General features: G+C 39.9%; 1 protein-coding gene and 1 long non-coding RNA gene across 2 annotated transcripts in view; one reads left to right on the top strand and one right to left on the bottom strand.

The window, feature by feature from the left end:
* Positions 1 to 10293, top strand: part of prdm2a (PR domain containing 2, with ZNF domain a) — a 132875-nt gene extending 122582 nt beyond the window's left edge. Inside the window, exons 9-10 of the mRNA XM_069918969.1 lie at positions 977 to 4950; positions 9013 to 10293. Of these exons, the coding sequence (XP_069775070.1) occupies positions 977 to 4950; positions 9013 to 9039 (4001 nt within the window). The 3' untranslated portion in view covers positions 9040 to 10293. The remainder of the gene's footprint in view (positions 1 to 976; positions 4951 to 9012) is intronic.
* Positions 1 to 16608, bottom strand: part of LOC138754546 (uncharacterized) — a 28133-nt gene that overhangs the window by 476 nt on the left and 11049 nt on the right. Inside the window, exon 2 of the long non-coding RNA XR_011351817.1 lies at positions 12710 to 12817. This is a non-coding gene — a long non-coding RNA (uncharacterized lncRNA). The remainder of the gene's footprint in view (positions 1 to 12709; positions 12818 to 16608) is intronic.

Raw genomic sequence — 16608 nt, 5'->3', positions numbered from 1 at the left:
CCAAGAAGACACCGCCCACCATACTGTTCTAACCATTTACATTTTTAAATTCCTCCAAGGAGATTAACATGGTTCTCGAAGTTTAGGGAAAAATTATAAATTAATTCCTGCATTTTTACCAGTTTGATCCCATAAACACTTTTACCAACAGTAACTGAATAGAAAATAATAGCTAGAACCACAAATGAATATTTCACTTCTGTCCATCCTATGGATTTGTGTTCTCCCAATGACTTTTCTAATATTAGTTAGTGGAGCCACAAAACTTTTGCCTCTATCTGAGGAGTGAGTCAAAGATGGACATGAGATGCAATAGCTTCTTGTTTGCTTACACAAACGATGTTTGTACAATGTCTACATTTTCAAATGTATTATTGGTTTGGTGTTTAGAAAAATTGATATTGCAAGTTAATTTTTTTCACTTTTTTGGACTTCATGTCCTCATAGCTGTTCTGCAGTGTAAGAAAGGGAGCCTCTATGCCCAAAGTACTGCATAAGCATTTATGTTAGAAGTGGAACCTATGTAGCTGCTTCAAACACAGAAGTTCATTCTGCATATTCTAAATTTTTTCTTCCTTCATGTGGACCTCTGATAATTCAGCACTGGTGATGAGATCACCAATTGAAGGTTGAAAGTCACGGTTACTTGCAGAATGACCCTGAGCTGTTCTTTAACTGACTAGGTTGTACAACCAATATCGCTACTAAAAGTATTTTAGTATATTAATGCCGTTTTGATAGCTTTTAAGGAGTGCAACTTAAATGTTCTGAGAGGTGTTTCAATTGATCTCAGAACCAACCTAAATCCACAATGCAGTGTTAACACCAACAACCCTTCAATTAAACTGAAGTAGAATGACAGGAGTTTCCATTAATTTTTCCAGAATTGAATTGTAAATGTTTGTGAAACACAGAAAATTGATCAGTGCTGGCGTGATGATAAATTTACCTTGTCATAATTTACTTCTTTAATCAGGTTCTCAGAAGCATGAACCTTGTGGTTCACAAGCCAATTTATCAGAACAGAGATTCGTAGTTCACAGAATTGTTACACAGAAGGTTCTGCCTCAACCAAAGGACCTACTGATGTCCCAAGAGACTGAAACGATGCCTGAAGAAAATTCTGTTGAGAATCTCCCAAAAAAGAAAATTTCCATTAAATCTTTGAAGCAGAAACCAAAAGGAGATCAGAACGGAATGCAAGACACTGAAGAAACACATATGTTTCCCTGCAAAAATTGTGAGCGCAGATTTACCACAAAGCAAGGTCTGGAACGTCACCAGCATATCCACGTATCAACAGAAGGATTCACGTTCAAGTGCAGGTATTGTGGTAAAGCCTTTGGGACCCACATCAATATGAGACGCCATGAACGTCGTCACGAAGCTGGGCCCAAGAAAAAGCCCACCTTGAAAGTGAGCATATCTGGACAACATCAAAAGGGTGATTTTGATTTTGATTTTGATAAAACAGCAATCGACATCTGTCCTGATCCTTCAAGCCGACTGGAAAGCCCAACGGCTCTGGAAAATTATCAGAGAACAGATTCTGAGACATCAGCTCCAAATATGGACAATTCTGTCTCAAAGAGTTGTGAACCAAAAATCCAACACCCATGCAAACTGTGCAAAAAGACTTTTGGTTCCTATACCAACTTGCGCCGGCACCAGCGTCGTATTCATGAGCGTCACCTTTTGGCTAAGGGCATTCGAATGAGACGAAAGGGCTCTGCAGAGGACCAGGATCTATCATCTGATCAAACTCGGGCTGCCGGAGGGTTTCATGTTACAAGCACAGAAACTGAAGATGATGACGACGACGACGAGGAGGAGGAGGAGGAGGAAGAGGAAAATGATGAGTGTCAAGCATACATCATGGATGTTTCCAGTAACATCTCTGAAAACTTGAACTACTATATTGACGGGAAAATTGAGTCAAACAGCAGTACCAGCAACTGTGAGGTGATTGAGGTTGACACTACTTGCACAAATCCTTTTGGGCTGCCTTCTGTGCTGTATCCTGTGACTGAAAAATCACCTCAGAATCTTAAGGCCGCAACTCAAATTCCAGTAACTCATTCTCTTCTGAATGAACTGAATGACAGTGATCTGAAAGGTCCCAAAAGAAGGCGGACGACTAGCCCCCCTCCGTTTCCAAAGACTAAAACTGAGCTTGGTGTCGAAACCATATCACCAGTTGTCTCACCATTTTGTGGTCAGACTACTTTCAGTTTGAGTGGACATCAGGAAAAATGTAGCCTGTCTTCTAAGCTTAAGCAGCTCCTTCAGATACAAGAAAATAATTCACCAAGATCAACTCTGTTTCCAGATGGATCAGTCATTCCTTCAACATCAACAACAGCACCAATGGGATTTGGCCGATTCAAGAGGAGAACAAGTTCACCGCCAAATTCTCCACAGCACAGTCCAGTACTAAGCAGCACTGGAAAGGACTCTGACTTTGTACGTATATGGAATGAAAATGTGCCTGGACTGAAAGTGTCAAAAATTGAAAGCCAGAGCAGCTCGCCTGCCTGGAGTCTCTCCAGCCGAGATGAAACCCTTAGTCCAATGAGTCTTGAAATATGCAAAATAACTGCTTCTAAGGAATATGCTGCCAACAGACCTCTGGCTAATCTCTGTGCCCACCAGCCTCTGGATTTGTCCAGTGGTTTTAAGCTACAATCTGATCTAAAGACAGAAGTGGATGGACCTGGTATAGCCATCCTAGATTTAAGTTTGCATAAGAAGTTGTGTGGTGAAAATGAAGTCAAAGAGGAGATGGGAAGTGTTGGGGCTCAAGTTTCATGCAGCAGTAGAAAGAAGAAGCCGACAACCTCTGTTTTGGAAAAGGTACTTATGAATGAATATAATGGCACAATGAGACAAGACTCTGAGGACACTCAGCCATGCTTGGAAGTAGAGGCCCCACCTAATCCTGTTTCAACCCCAACTTCAATTATGACCACAACTCCAGTGACAACCCCTGCTCCGTCTCCTCCTCCTCCAGTCCTGTCTGTACCATCACCCCTCCCAGAGTCTGTGACCCAAGTCCTGCAGTCAATAACTCCTGCTTTGTCCCCAGTCAGCATAAACATTAAGGAAGAGGTTAAAGACGAGGGCTATCCAGACACGGACAGTGAACCTGAAATGAGCAATAATCATCCACCCACCATTGAACCAGAATCCCCCCAAGAAATGCTCATCAAAAACTGTGCTGAAGAAGAGAATACAGAAAACAATCCGCCCACAGCAGAACAAGAAGAAAAGCCTGAGATGGCATTCACCAAAAGCTTTCAGTGCAATGTCTGTGAAGCTCCATTCCTTTCTATAAAGGACCTTGCCCAGCATTTGTTGGTTCATGCTGAAGAATGGCCTTTTAAGTGTGAATTTTGTGTGCAGCTGTTCAAAGAGGCCAGTGCATTGTCTGAGCATCGGACATCTTTGCATGGAGTGGGCAAGATTTTTGTGTGCTCCATCTGCAAAAAGGAGTTTGCATTCCTTTGTAACTTGGAGCATCATCAGAGTGACTTGCATCCTGACCAACAATGTACACACATAGAACTGGAAAAGGGAATGTTGAGGCCTCAGAACTTCACAGACCCAGTTAAAGCCACCAGTTGTCTCAGCCCGTCCACAGAAGAAGGTGCCACAGAACCACCACCACCACCCCCACAAGAGGGAGAGGGAGAGGAAGATGACGATGATTCTAGTGACTTAACAGAGGAACTATATACTACAATAAAGGTGATGGCATCTGGAATAAAACCAAAAGGCCCTGATGTCCGTATGGGTCTCAATCAACGTTACCCCAGTTTCAAGCCCCCTCCATTTCAATATCATAACCGTAATTCTGGCAGTGCTGTGTCATCAGCTGTAAATTTTACCACACACAACATCCCTCAAACCTTCAGCACAGCCATCCACTGTACAAAATGTGGCAAGAGCTTTGATAACATGCCCGCACTTCATAAACACATCTTGGCCTGCGCGTCTGCCAGTGACAAGAAGCGCTACACCCCAAAGAAGAACGCAATTCCACTGAAAAGGAAAGTGTGGAAGAAAAATGGGGCAATAGCCGGAGATCCAGTCAAGCAGAACACCATCCGCCGAATGGGCCAGCCAAAACGGCTTAATTTTGAAACTGAGACAAAGCCAAAAGTGACCATGAGCAAGATTAAAATGGATGTTCTGAAAACGAAGAAGAATAAATTGGTGCAAAAGGCAATCTCGCAGAAGAACCGATCATCTGCCAAAGAGAAAGCCATATTGAAAAGCAGGAGCTCGGAAAGTCATAGTTGCCCTTATTGTGAGAAAGATTTCACCTACTTAGGAAGTCTGAACAAACATGTAACATATAGTTGTCCCAAGAAACCAGCCTCCCCGCCTTCAAAAGGGTCGAGCTCTCACTCGCCAGCCAACAGTGACAAGGGAGGTGGCCAACGCAGGAGGACTGCAGATACTGAAATCAAGTTGCAAAGTACACCAGTTCTGTTGGGCAAAAGGAGAGGAAGGATGTTGGGACCTTTGCAAACTGACCCCATTGCTTCAGCTCCAAAGTTGCAGCAACGCATGAGGTCCGTGCCTTCAGTAAAATCAAAGAAGCCTAACACGTCGCCAATAGCCTCCAGGACTGCAAGTCCAGTAAGGTCAACTAAGGTATCACCAGCAGAGGGAAAGCGGTTAAAATCTGATCCCAGACAGCGGTCTTCTTCCACAACGAGCATGGCTTCCCCACGGCTGTACCTCCGAATGAAGAATAAGAAAGTTGTTTGGCAGCGGAAGGCAAATGTGGTCAAACAAAAAAGATCAGGGAGATACATGGGGAAGACCAAGGAAATTCGACCAGGAGCTGTTACACGAAGTGGGGCTCCAGCGGTTACTGACGGCAATGACAATGAGATGGAAGATGCCCAGGAGAACCAGGGATCATCATCAGAGAGTGTCCAGGTGAATTAATAGGATTTTAAGTTGTCAAACTGAACTAATCACCTGTGTCTAGCTGCCTTGCATAATTCAATTTGATCAGTTCCGTCAAGGGCTCACAAATAAATCATTGGTTATATCTGTTGCAGTAGTCACAAAAAGGGAAGGGCCCCTCTTCCTTTTCTCGTCTTCAATTTATTGGAAATTTTGGGAGAAACTGTAATTTTAAAAAAAAAAAAAAAAAAAAAATAAATCCTGAACGTGGGTTGATCCTTGTGAGGATATCTTTCTCTGGAACTGAGGGGGTGTGGGGAGGGAGGAGTTAGCAAATAGAAAAGTGTACTGCTAATTTTGAATGGAGGTAGGAAGTTGAAGAAGTTTGAAAATCCTTAGAAAATGGTGATTAAAAGGGAAAAGATCTTGCTGCTTTTGAATTTTATCACAGGATGGAGCCCAAAGGATGGCACAACTAGCATTGCGGTTAACGCAATGCTGTTACAGTGCCAGAGTCGCATGTTCAGATCTGACGCTGTCTGCAAAGAGTTTGTACATTCTCCCCATGTCTTTGTGGGTTTCTTCCAGGTGCTTTCCTCCCACCCTTCAAACCGTTGGGTCTTGTAGGTTAATTGGGTGGCTTGTAGGGCCTGTGATTGTGCTGTATATCTAAATTTAAAAATTTTTTAAATTTTTCACACTGAACCATATTGACCAAAATACACATAAACATTTCCCTCTTGAATATACGCAGTCATTTTCTCTCCCTTCCCTCCCTCCTTCACCCCCCCCACCAACTCAACGTTCAACATATACAATACATTAAACAATGTCATCACACAATGAAAAATACTTTAAAAACTTAAAAGTTGGCCCAAGTAAACCAGTCACGTCTTAAATTAGGTGGTAATCCCGATATCAACTTGGTATGAGTGATGCAACTTAAATGTAATTGAAATATTAAGTTGCTTTGAATATGGAATTATATTTTTACTCATTTTAGGAGTAAAATAATGTCTTGTCATAGTGTTCAATTCCAATAAGCATAAGGAAATGTCTGTAAAAATAAAACCTGTTTTTTTTAAAACTATCTCATTTCCTGTGAATGTCATAAAAAGAAAATGTATTGAACTCCAACTTGCCTTGGATTTTGGTTGTTTTTCTTAACAAATCTATTTGTATAATATAATAAAGGCTTTTTTGCAGAAAAGCTAAGCCAAAAGATGGATATGGTAGAAGAGCCATTTGGATATAAAGGGGTTAAGTTTTGATGACAGTACTTGTCATTGAGAATCACCAAGAGTGGAGCAGATTAAAACTGATCATTCAAATTGAAATTATGTTAATAAAAATTAAGTTTGTCAGTGGACAAATTCCAAGTAAGATTAGTTTCATCTTTAAATCTTAAGGATCAAGGCGTCAGTTTGGAAAATTGTCTCTTTGTTTCTGTTGGTGTAGTACCACCGTCTATAAATCAGAGAAATTTGTTAAATCATCAAACAACGTCAGCCCTTATTTGGAGACCTTTATAAAACCTTCTGGGGAGGAGGTAGAAATTGAAGGATTTTTTTTTTAAATGTTGCCTGCTTATAATTGCTGGCCTTCAATAAAGTTAATTACTCATGGAATTATATGGGATGGGGCACGGTGAGGAGAATAGCGAAAGGTACGAAAAAAGATCGAGGTGGATGAAAGACGCCCTAGAGTGTAGAGTGATGTATCACAATGGTAAGTAATAGAATTAATCTTGTTATCTGGGTAGAAAGCAAGTAATTTGCTGATACTAAATTTAAAAAAAATGTTCAAATTGGTGTAAGGATTCTAAATGGGTTGACGGACAGGCTAATATTCAGAGTAGAAAAATTTAAAGGAATGCCCTGCAGTGATCAGATATTGAATCACAGTATTTTCACTGGAGCTACAAAACTGTTGAAGAACTTTACTTCAGCAGCAAGTGGAGCCTCCACTTGCTACATTAATCAAAAACCACTGTGACACCACAAAAAGACTCAACTGCACAATGCAATTTTTTTTCTGGATGGTAACTGAGAATATTTATTACCTATCATTTGTACTTGCTATCTCTTTTTAATTTAGTTTAATGTAAACTTGTTTTCTTCAATGTACCTGTTTGACTGCAGCAAGGAAGAATTTTGCTATTGTGTATACAATGTAGGTGGCGAAACTCAGTATTATTATCAGGTACCTCGAATCACGAATATATGCATCATTAAAGATGTGGGATTTGTAGCTCTTATACACATCCCAGCTCTTTGTGGCCTTCAACAATCCCACACCCTTAAATATATTTCCATAATTCAAGGCAACTGATGGTGACAATAATGAGTTTGTATAATAATTTGTAAAATAGAAAAACAAGGGAAAAATGTCAAATTATTCCGTGCTTTTGTTGTGCAGAAAGCTCAGATGTATTTTGCTGTTTAATATATCCTGAGGAAGTAAAATGAAGTGAAATAGATATCCTAAATTTATGAGAATACTAATAGAGATTTGAAAAGTTAGCACTATTTTTGCTGGAGTTAATACGTTGCCTGGGGATTAGCATTTTATTGATTTTTATTCAAACAGATTAATGAGACAGTAATAAGCAAGAATAATTTCATGATTCCACCAAGAATTAAGGAAAGATTGGAGTATATTTCTTCACTGGAGTGTGACATTTTCATACAAATGATTGAAGCAGATTTCATAAATTCTTTGAAAAAGAAATTAGTTGCTTGATAACAAGGATTATTAGTGCAGTCGGGATAAATACTGACTGTAGTACACAATTGATATAGCTATAAAGAATAGAATTGAGTAATTCTGAATTGGAGAGAATTTTAATCTAAAATCCAAAAATTGGAATAACAGTCTAGTTTCGGTTTACTGGTATTTTATATGCACAAGACTAAATTTTTTGAATGCTTTTTCCTCATTTCCACAATATACAAATTCTTGTAGCATTTTAAAATTTAATTATACTGTCTCCACACCATTTAATTATTCCTTTTACAAACAACTATAATTTAATTTTGGTACGATGTACTGTATGTACTCTTCTACTGCAGTTTTAATGTCATTTTCAATTGGACTGAATCAATATTATCTTATGATCATAAGTTATCCTTTCATGTCTTTGCATGCATGACAAATGGAGCAATTGAAAGTAACATGGTATCCAATTTATCATTTATAGTTCAGAATTAACCAGGCTACAATGTTAAGCTCAAAACTGTGTCAAGCTGTTCAGAGGCAAAAAGAAATTAAAAAAAAAAACTCTGGGAACGAGGAGGAATGATAACTTATTCTGATATTAGCTGTGATCTTCAGAGGTCTGTCGCCAACTGCTTTTGCTTGCTGAAGCATGTATCTGGGAACCCAAGTATTGGGTTTTCTGATCAAAATTAGTTGGAACCAGTCCTGGCGACTGAATTCCTGTGATTATGTCTCCATGTTCAATGTACACTTCAAGCAATTCAAAAATTAAAAATATTTTAAAGTGAGACATTTTAAAATACTATAAAACCAAAACCTATTAAATGGATTTAAATCACGTCTGTCCGGCGGTGGGGGGGGGGGGGGGGGGGTGTGGTGAGAAAATACCTATATACTCTGAGAATATCCAACAATTTTAATTGAAAGCTTTTACAGGCTCAATGGCTCCTACTGAGAAGAATCCAGTGTGGAATCTGCTTGACCTGAGTAGAGGTTCAGGCTTCCACTTTTGCTCTAGTGTTTTGAACTTCTGTTTAGTTACGTTAGTAAATGCTGGCAGATCTGAGCAGAGTTGTCAACATTTAAACAGATCTGGTTTATTTGTGGTTTCTCTTGGTGTTCAAGAGATCTTTGTGTTTCAATCACTGATGCCCTCTGGTGTTCAGTCTTGAATAATACAGTGGAAAGGCAGCATCAGTCAAGTCTATGTAACTGAGATGCCTTCAAATCTATTTTTGAAGTAATTATAACCCACAATTGTAACAAAAAACCCATTTTAAAAATAGATTTTCATTCTAACTAAAGTGGAAGGGACAATTGCAAAAAAAAAAAAAAACTTGATACAAATCCAAAACTCTTTGTTTTCATTTTTAGGTTTCTTCATTGAAGATGGTGAGGTAACATCCTCGTTACTCTGCCTTTCCTTGACTGACCCAAAACAAAGACTTTGAACCTGGTTTTCCATTGAACTAGGTCTAAGAGATTGGGTCATGATGGATTGAAAGAAATCTGATTATCAGTCATGTTTGCTTCAGCCAGATCTTCCAGTGAGCTGATGCAAATTTCTGCAAACAGGAAACATTATATTTAATAAAATGTTTCAATTCTGTCTGAGCACCAGATCTTATGCAAATGTGGAGCCTATGGACAAGACTGGAAGAGCAGAAAAAGAGACCATATTTGGCATGCACTTTGTGAAATTGAATTTTTTTATTACAAACTGTAAGGCTACAGGCTGTGCATGGTCACCTAAGCAAATGGAAATATGAGTCTTCATTAAGAAGTATCCTTTTGAAATGACAGAGACAGTTGTCACCAAACTGGCCTGAAATTCGGTTCTGTCTGTTGTTTCTGATGTATTTTTTTTGGGGTGGGGGGGAAGAAATGATATCTAAGTTTAAAGGACCTCGCTGTTAAGGTTGAAAGGGACAATGTTCGTGCAAGGCTGTCTCTGGCACCCAGCTCCTCCCTCATTCTCTTTCCCCACTGTAAAGTTGTGGAGATGCCATTTGGAATGGTAAGTGCACCTAGAAACAACAGACTGAAAATGTTGCACAGGACTGCTAACAAAATGGTTTTCACCAGGTCCTGTCCTTCAAAACACTGCTGCAGTTCTTTTATCCCTGGGCTTCAAATGGTGAATTTTGTTTAGCTTTATTCTCCCACCACCTGAACTTCTTTCTCCCCTTATCTCTGAGGAAGTCATCTCTCCTCTCGAGACTCTTTCACTTTCTACTGTAATTTTGTGGATGAATTTTTGACTTGAAGTGGGGGGGTGGGGGGGGAGAGGGAGATACTATTTTTCACACACCCATTTCTGTTCTCAACTTAAAATTGATCTACCTCTTTAAAATTAAAATTTGTAATCAACTTCTTTTGCGAAGTCCATGCCACTTTGGCTCTCCCACTCTCAAAACCATTCCTGTTTTATGTTTCTTTTTTGTGGGGACTTTGTTGAAATAAAAAAAAATGTATGAAGTGTTTGTAGTAATTAAATAACATAGAATATATTTAAAATTATTTAAATTGTGTTTTCAGGCGGCAGTGTCTGATGTTTGTAATTCCTTCATTGCATTGTTAATTTTCAATTTTTTTTTTTGGTTTATTTTAATTTGGGCTGTGAGAATAAATGTGTAGAATGTTTCCATACCCAGATTATTGCTGCATTGTCTTGATGAATTCTGAGCATTTTCTCTCAAAAATAATTGTGCACATTATGGAGATGAGATACAAGGGTAGGTTGACTGAGCATCACCAACAATGCCCCAGACCACAAATTGCCCAGGAGAAGTTCATGATAAGCTGCTTTGCTGATCCACTCCCAAGTTTGTTGGGTGAGGGTATCCCACAGGTTTATTGGGAGGCATTCCAGGATGTGACCCAGTGACAATGAAGAAATGGAATTTTTATTTCCAGGTGGGAAAGTGTGCAGCTTTGGGAGGGAAACTTGTGTTGGTGATCCCATTTATGATGCAGTGCAATTTTATGAAGTAACGTGTAATTGTAAAATAATGTATATTTAGGATGTTTTCTAGATAGTATTTTAAATCCTAAAAAAAAAGATAGCTGGCCACAGTAGTGGTGATGGAATTGGATCACACGTGGAGCATTTGGCAAATAGTGACTCTAACATTCCACCTTAAGCATTCCCTATGTCGTAAGTCAGCGGTTCTCAACCTTTTTCTTTCCACTCATATACCACTTTAAATATGCCATAGGGGCCCTGTGATTAGTCAGGGATTGCTTACATATGTGGGTGGAAAGAAAAAGTTTGAAAACCCTTGTTTTGACTTGTTATGTGCACGGTTTCATAACTCCAAAGGAAATGGGCCAATAACAAATTTTCTCAAGCAAAATATTTCAGTAACAATTGGGTCTAGACCTGCTCTTCCCACTCGCATACCACCTTAAGCAATCCTTTCCAATCACAGAACACCGATGGCATAGGGATTACTTAAAGTGGGATATGAGTGGAAAGAGAAAGGTTGAGAACCCCTGACTTATTGTGTTGCAGCATTGCTAGCCCACAGGATAATATTCAATATGTATTCAAAGCCGGCTGAAAAGAAAGGCAGAATAATAATTCTGTCTATTGGTATCATAGAAGGAAAGGATGGGGTGGAAAAGAGCATTTACAGATCCTTTAATATTTTGAATATGATTGGAAAAAGCCAACATTTATTGCTTTTCCCTAATTAACCTTTGAGAAAGTGGTGGGAATGTCTACTTTGAACCTTGTGATCATTACTGTTGGAGCATTGCTGGAGTGGTGTTACGTAGAGTTAGAACCAATGATACGTTTCCATCTTTTAACTTCCAACCTGTGATGATGCCTTGCACCTGCTGCTGTTTCCCTTGGTGGTAGTGATCGCACATCAGCAAGGTGCAAGTAGAGGTTGCAAGTTTGTGGGGTGTTGTCAGATGGAAGGAGAAATGTTTGCTAGGTTCTTACCAACCCAAGCTTTTTCTTTGTTCCATGAGTCTTGCTACAGTTCCTGGACTAAGAGAGAAATTCCCACCACTAGTTCTTTTTACTCCCCACTTTTTTAACACTTGATCCGAGGCTGTGGTCGGCAGTTGAGGAAGTATCCCTCACCTCTCTTTGTATCAATTTCTAAATTATTGCTTTATTATCCTGAAGAAAAATATTTTTTTCAGGAAGAGAAGATGCCAGTGGAGGATTACCTTGAAGCCTTAAATCTCCTCTCGTATCTAGTGCACAACGCAAAAGGACATTTAGAGCCATAAGACTTGGGAGCACATTTTTTTTCCTCCACAATGAAACGTATTAAAACAAAAGAATATGTCCTACTCCTGCACAAGTTGAATGCACATTTTGTGGACCTTCACAAGTGAATGTGAAATTTGGGGGAGAAAAATGAACCAACACCTACTTGTATTACCCAACAAAACTTCCTGGAGAAACTCAGCAGATCAGTCATTGTCACATCTGAAAAAGCTTTTTTAAAAATAATCTGGTTCTACACCAATTTGAACATGGGAGGTTTTCAAAGAGGAGCAAGAATTAAGGTGGAGTGTTGTGATATACATTGTATAGTGTTTTTCCTTGTGTAATAATGCATCATTTTGTCCAAATTCAACATCTTGGCTCCTCAGAGCAGGGGCTTGGCACTGTGTGGTTTAGTGCTCCACTTTCTTGCACCTGTTTTAACTGCATCCAGTTACCTGGGTCATTTGGTTCTGTACCAATTCTAACTTTTTGATCCAAGGAGCTGTCTCCAGTCATTTTGTTCGCTTCCTCACTTTATTTCCAAAATTCATCAAATGTTTGTGGATGTGGTGAATGGGATATGGATAAAAGCATAAAGATCATGCCAAAAGAGACTGACACTGGCCCAATGAACTTCAGGGCCTTCACCTGTGCCTTATTAATACTATGTATACTTTTTAAAAAAAAAAAATATCTACTTTTTAAAATATCCACAGGTTACTGCTGGGTTACAGTAAAGCTTGACCCTTATTCAGCTGGAATGGGTGAAGAGGAGATGCTGAATATTGAGAGAGAGAAAAGTAAATCACCACCTCTAAACTGTTGCTCAGGTGCACTCACCGGCTTTCTGCCCTTAGTCACCATTCTCTCCACTGTTGTTCATAGTTTTGAGTTGGAACTTGTCACTTCATGTAGATGGTAGTTAATAATTTATTCTGTCACCAGGCTCTTAGAAGAATAAAAGTGATATCAAAGAAATGTTAATCTTCATTGTAAAAATTCAGTCATATCTATAGCAGACATCTCAAAGTGCCAACTGTCTCCATAAAATTCCTCAAGTCCAGAGCAGGGCCAGCAAACCAATGTTCTCTCCTTGGCCAACGTTACCGAGGCTAACATGCACTGTTGGCCTCTTGTGGATAGATCATGTCATTTACATGTTTGACACAAGACTCCTAATATTCTGCCTATAATTTTTTTCCACATTAGAATTCAAACATAAAAATATTCAAAGATCTTCTCTACCATCCTGGGGGGGGGGTAAGGGAAGCTTACACCCCAACTGATTTCTGGGAATTCTTGGGCCATGATGCTCAAAATGAAGAATCATTTGGATGATGCTGGAAAACATTAAATTCCTGACATCAGGCAGAATAAACATACTATTCATAAGGTACTCATCCTCTTGGTCCTCTTGCCCCATCAATGGAATAGTCTGCAATCCCTGCTACAGCCTTGCCAATCGCCTCAAAGACCACAGAACCAGCATACAAATGCAGCCAGTTTTAATTTTTTTTTAAGCAAAGTAGCATTTGTTGTTTTTCCATTTCTGTTATGAATACTGGGGATGCAGCAAAATCCTAAATAACACTCAAATGATAGCATTTTATCAGAAGAATACTCTAGCTGACAGAGTAATGAGGAAGGGCTTGGTGCATTGGAGGAACCTGTCACTGCCACACTCAAGGAAAAGATCTGTGAAAGTTTAAGGATACATTTGAGACACTAAAAGTTGTGTAGGACAAATGAATAATTCTCTTGTAAAAGGGAAAATTTCTGTGAACACATCTGCCTGCCTACCCATTCAAATGGGGAACAGAAAAAGTGATTTAGAAATGATTGAGCAGCACCACAGAGATTGGCATTTTTATCAACAAAACTTGCCAGTTGCCTCCCTACTAAGTCATTTTGTACTTCATTTTACCTGCTTGCATGAGCAATAAAGGCTTTGTCAAAACAAGCTTTCCTGGCATCTTTGGCCCTCACCCCCAAGCACAGACGCACATCATTCTCAATTACCAGCCTGCCACATCAAACATATTCTCTGCAATCTTTGCCACCAACAATCCCTCTGCTGGACACATCTTCCTCTTAGAACCGAGAACATTGCAGCATGGAAAGGCCGAACCATTTTTCTGCATAGTCCCATTGACCTGCACCATAAACCCTCCATTCCTCTCCCATTAATTCTTCTTAAATGTTAAAATTGAGTGCACATTCCCACTTCAGCTGGCAGCTTGTTCCACACTCCCACCACTCTCTGTGTGAAGTTCCACTTAAACTTTTCCCCTTTCACCCTTAATCCTTATCTTCTGGTTTGTATCTCACCTACCCTCAATGGAAAAAGCCTACCTATGTTTACTCTGCCTATCCCCCTCATAATTTTAAATACTTCTATCAAATCTCCCCTCATTCTACAGTCCAGAGAATAAAGTCCTAACCATTTAACCTTTCCCTGTAACACATTTCCTGAAGTCAGGGCAACATTCGAGTCTTCTCTGCACTCTTTCCTGTAGTTAGGTGATGAAAACTTCACACAATTCCCCAAATTTGGGCTCACCAATGTCTTCTATAACTTTACCATAACATTCCTACTCCTATACTCAATACTGATTTATGAAGCCCATTATGCCAAAAGTTCTCTTTACAACCTTGTCCACCTGCGACACCACTTTCAGCGAATTATGTTTATGTATCCCCCCAGATCCATCTGTTCTACCGCACTCCTTAGTGCCCTACCATTTACCATGCATGTCCTTCCAAAATTCAACACCTCACACTTGTCTGCATTAAATTCCATCTGTCATTTTTCAGATAATTTTTCCAGTTGGTCCAGATCCCTTTGGAAGTTTTAAAAACATTATTTGCTGTCCACAACACCTCCAATCTTTGTCAAAGTTTGTCATCTGCAAACTTGCTGATTCAATTTACCACACTATCGTCCAGATCATTGATATGGGTGACAAACAACATTGGTCCCAGCACCGATCCCTGAGGCACACCACTAGTCACAGGTCTCCAGTCTGAGAAGCTCTCTGGCTTCTGTCCAGCCATTGTTTCACCATGAATTTCGAGCATCTGATTCTGATTAACCTCCCATGTGGGACCTTTGTCAAAGGCCTTACTAACGTCCATGATGAAAAAATCCATAGCCTTTCCTTCATCAACTTTCCTGGTAACCTCCACAAAAAACTCTTAAGTTCAATTAAACATGACTTATCGCACACAAAGCCATGTTGATTAACCCTATTCAGTTTCTTGCTATCCAAATAATTCAGCCAAGTTTTCAATCTCCCTCCTGTATGTTGACTTAACGACCCTTTTTATGCAACTCACCACCATGGTATCGTCAGTGAATGTGTAGATAGTGATGTTGTTGTACTGAGCCACACAGTTGTAGGTGTAAAGGACTAGAGAATAGGACTAAGAACGCAGCCCTGTGGTGCTCCAGTACTGCTGGAGATTGTGGAGGAGATGCTCTTACCAATTCTCACTGATTGTGGGTTTGGGGTGAGGAAATCAAGGATCTAATTACACAGTGGGGTGTTGAGGTCCAGGTCTTGGAGTTTGCTGATCAGTTTTGAGGGAATGATGGTGCTAAATGCCAAACTAGTCGATAAAGAGCATCCCAGGTGTTCCAGGATTTTATGTAGAGGCAGTGAGATGGCATCCGCCGTAGACCTGTTGCTATGATAAGCGAATTGGAATAGATCTAGGTCGCCACTGAAGTGCTCAAACACCAGCCTTTTGATGTGCTTGCCACTGGTCGATAGTCATTTAGGCAGGTTACCACACAATTCTTGGGTACCAGAACAGGTACACAATCCTTTATCCGGAACCCTTGGGGGACAGTGTGTTCCGAATTTCAAATTTTTCTGGATTTCGGAAAGCCTACCTGAATTGTACTGCCGTGTCCACCCCCCACCCACTTCCAGTCTCCCCCAACCGCAATCCCTTGGCCGCCTCCCCTAACTGCTGATCCCCATTTGCCGGATTTTGGAGCCTTCTGGATTTTAGATGTACGATAGGCACCTGTTTGAAATGACTGGGTACCAAGCCCTGCCAGAGTGAGATGCTGAAGATATCCGTGAATGCGTTGGTAGTTGATCAGCACAGATTTAATGCTTAGCTGGATTCTCTATCCAAACTATATGCTTTCCTCAGATTCACTTTCTTGAAGGCAGCCCACAGGATACAGACAAAAGATGATCATCAGGGGACATGGGGGTACGCGTTGGTGCCTCTTCCTTGTTCTTGTGGTCGAATCAGGCATTGGGTTCGTTTGGGAGTAAAGCTACTGCACCAGATTTTGTTTTGTAGCAGATAACGTCATTAAGCGGTGCTGGTAACGTTCACGCAGGTTACGCAATGCTAATCAAATGGAAGACTTTAATTTCAGATTTCCAGATCTATGATCTGTTCACGGTAAATTAGGATGATTTTATGAGATTTAATTCCAGAATCTACAGAGATAGGTAGCGTCAAAGTTATAACTTGAAATTAATTCTCAACTCTTAAATATTTCAGATGAAATTTTTTTATGTTAGAGACTAATATCTGCATGTAGGTACATTCCATTGAAAGTTAATATTTTGAGTCCAGGAGCATTGAGCTTGACTTCAAGGAAGTCCAACTTCAGCCCAAGTTGTTTATGCTGACCAAACTAGTCACATTTGCCTGGATGTGGCGTAATATCCTCCAAACGTTTCCTGTATATGGACCTGTCTGAATGTATTTTT

The sequence above is a fragment of the Narcine bancroftii genome, chromosome 2 (genome assembly GCF_036971445.1).
Source record: "Narcine bancroftii isolate sNarBan1 chromosome 2, sNarBan1.hap1, whole genome shotgun sequence".
Classification (NCBI taxonomy): domain Eukaryota; kingdom Metazoa; phylum Chordata; class Chondrichthyes; order Torpediniformes; family Narcinidae; genus Narcine; species Narcine bancroftii.
Note: the sequence above shows the minus strand (reverse complement) of the source record. Positions and strands in the feature narration are given on the sequence as shown.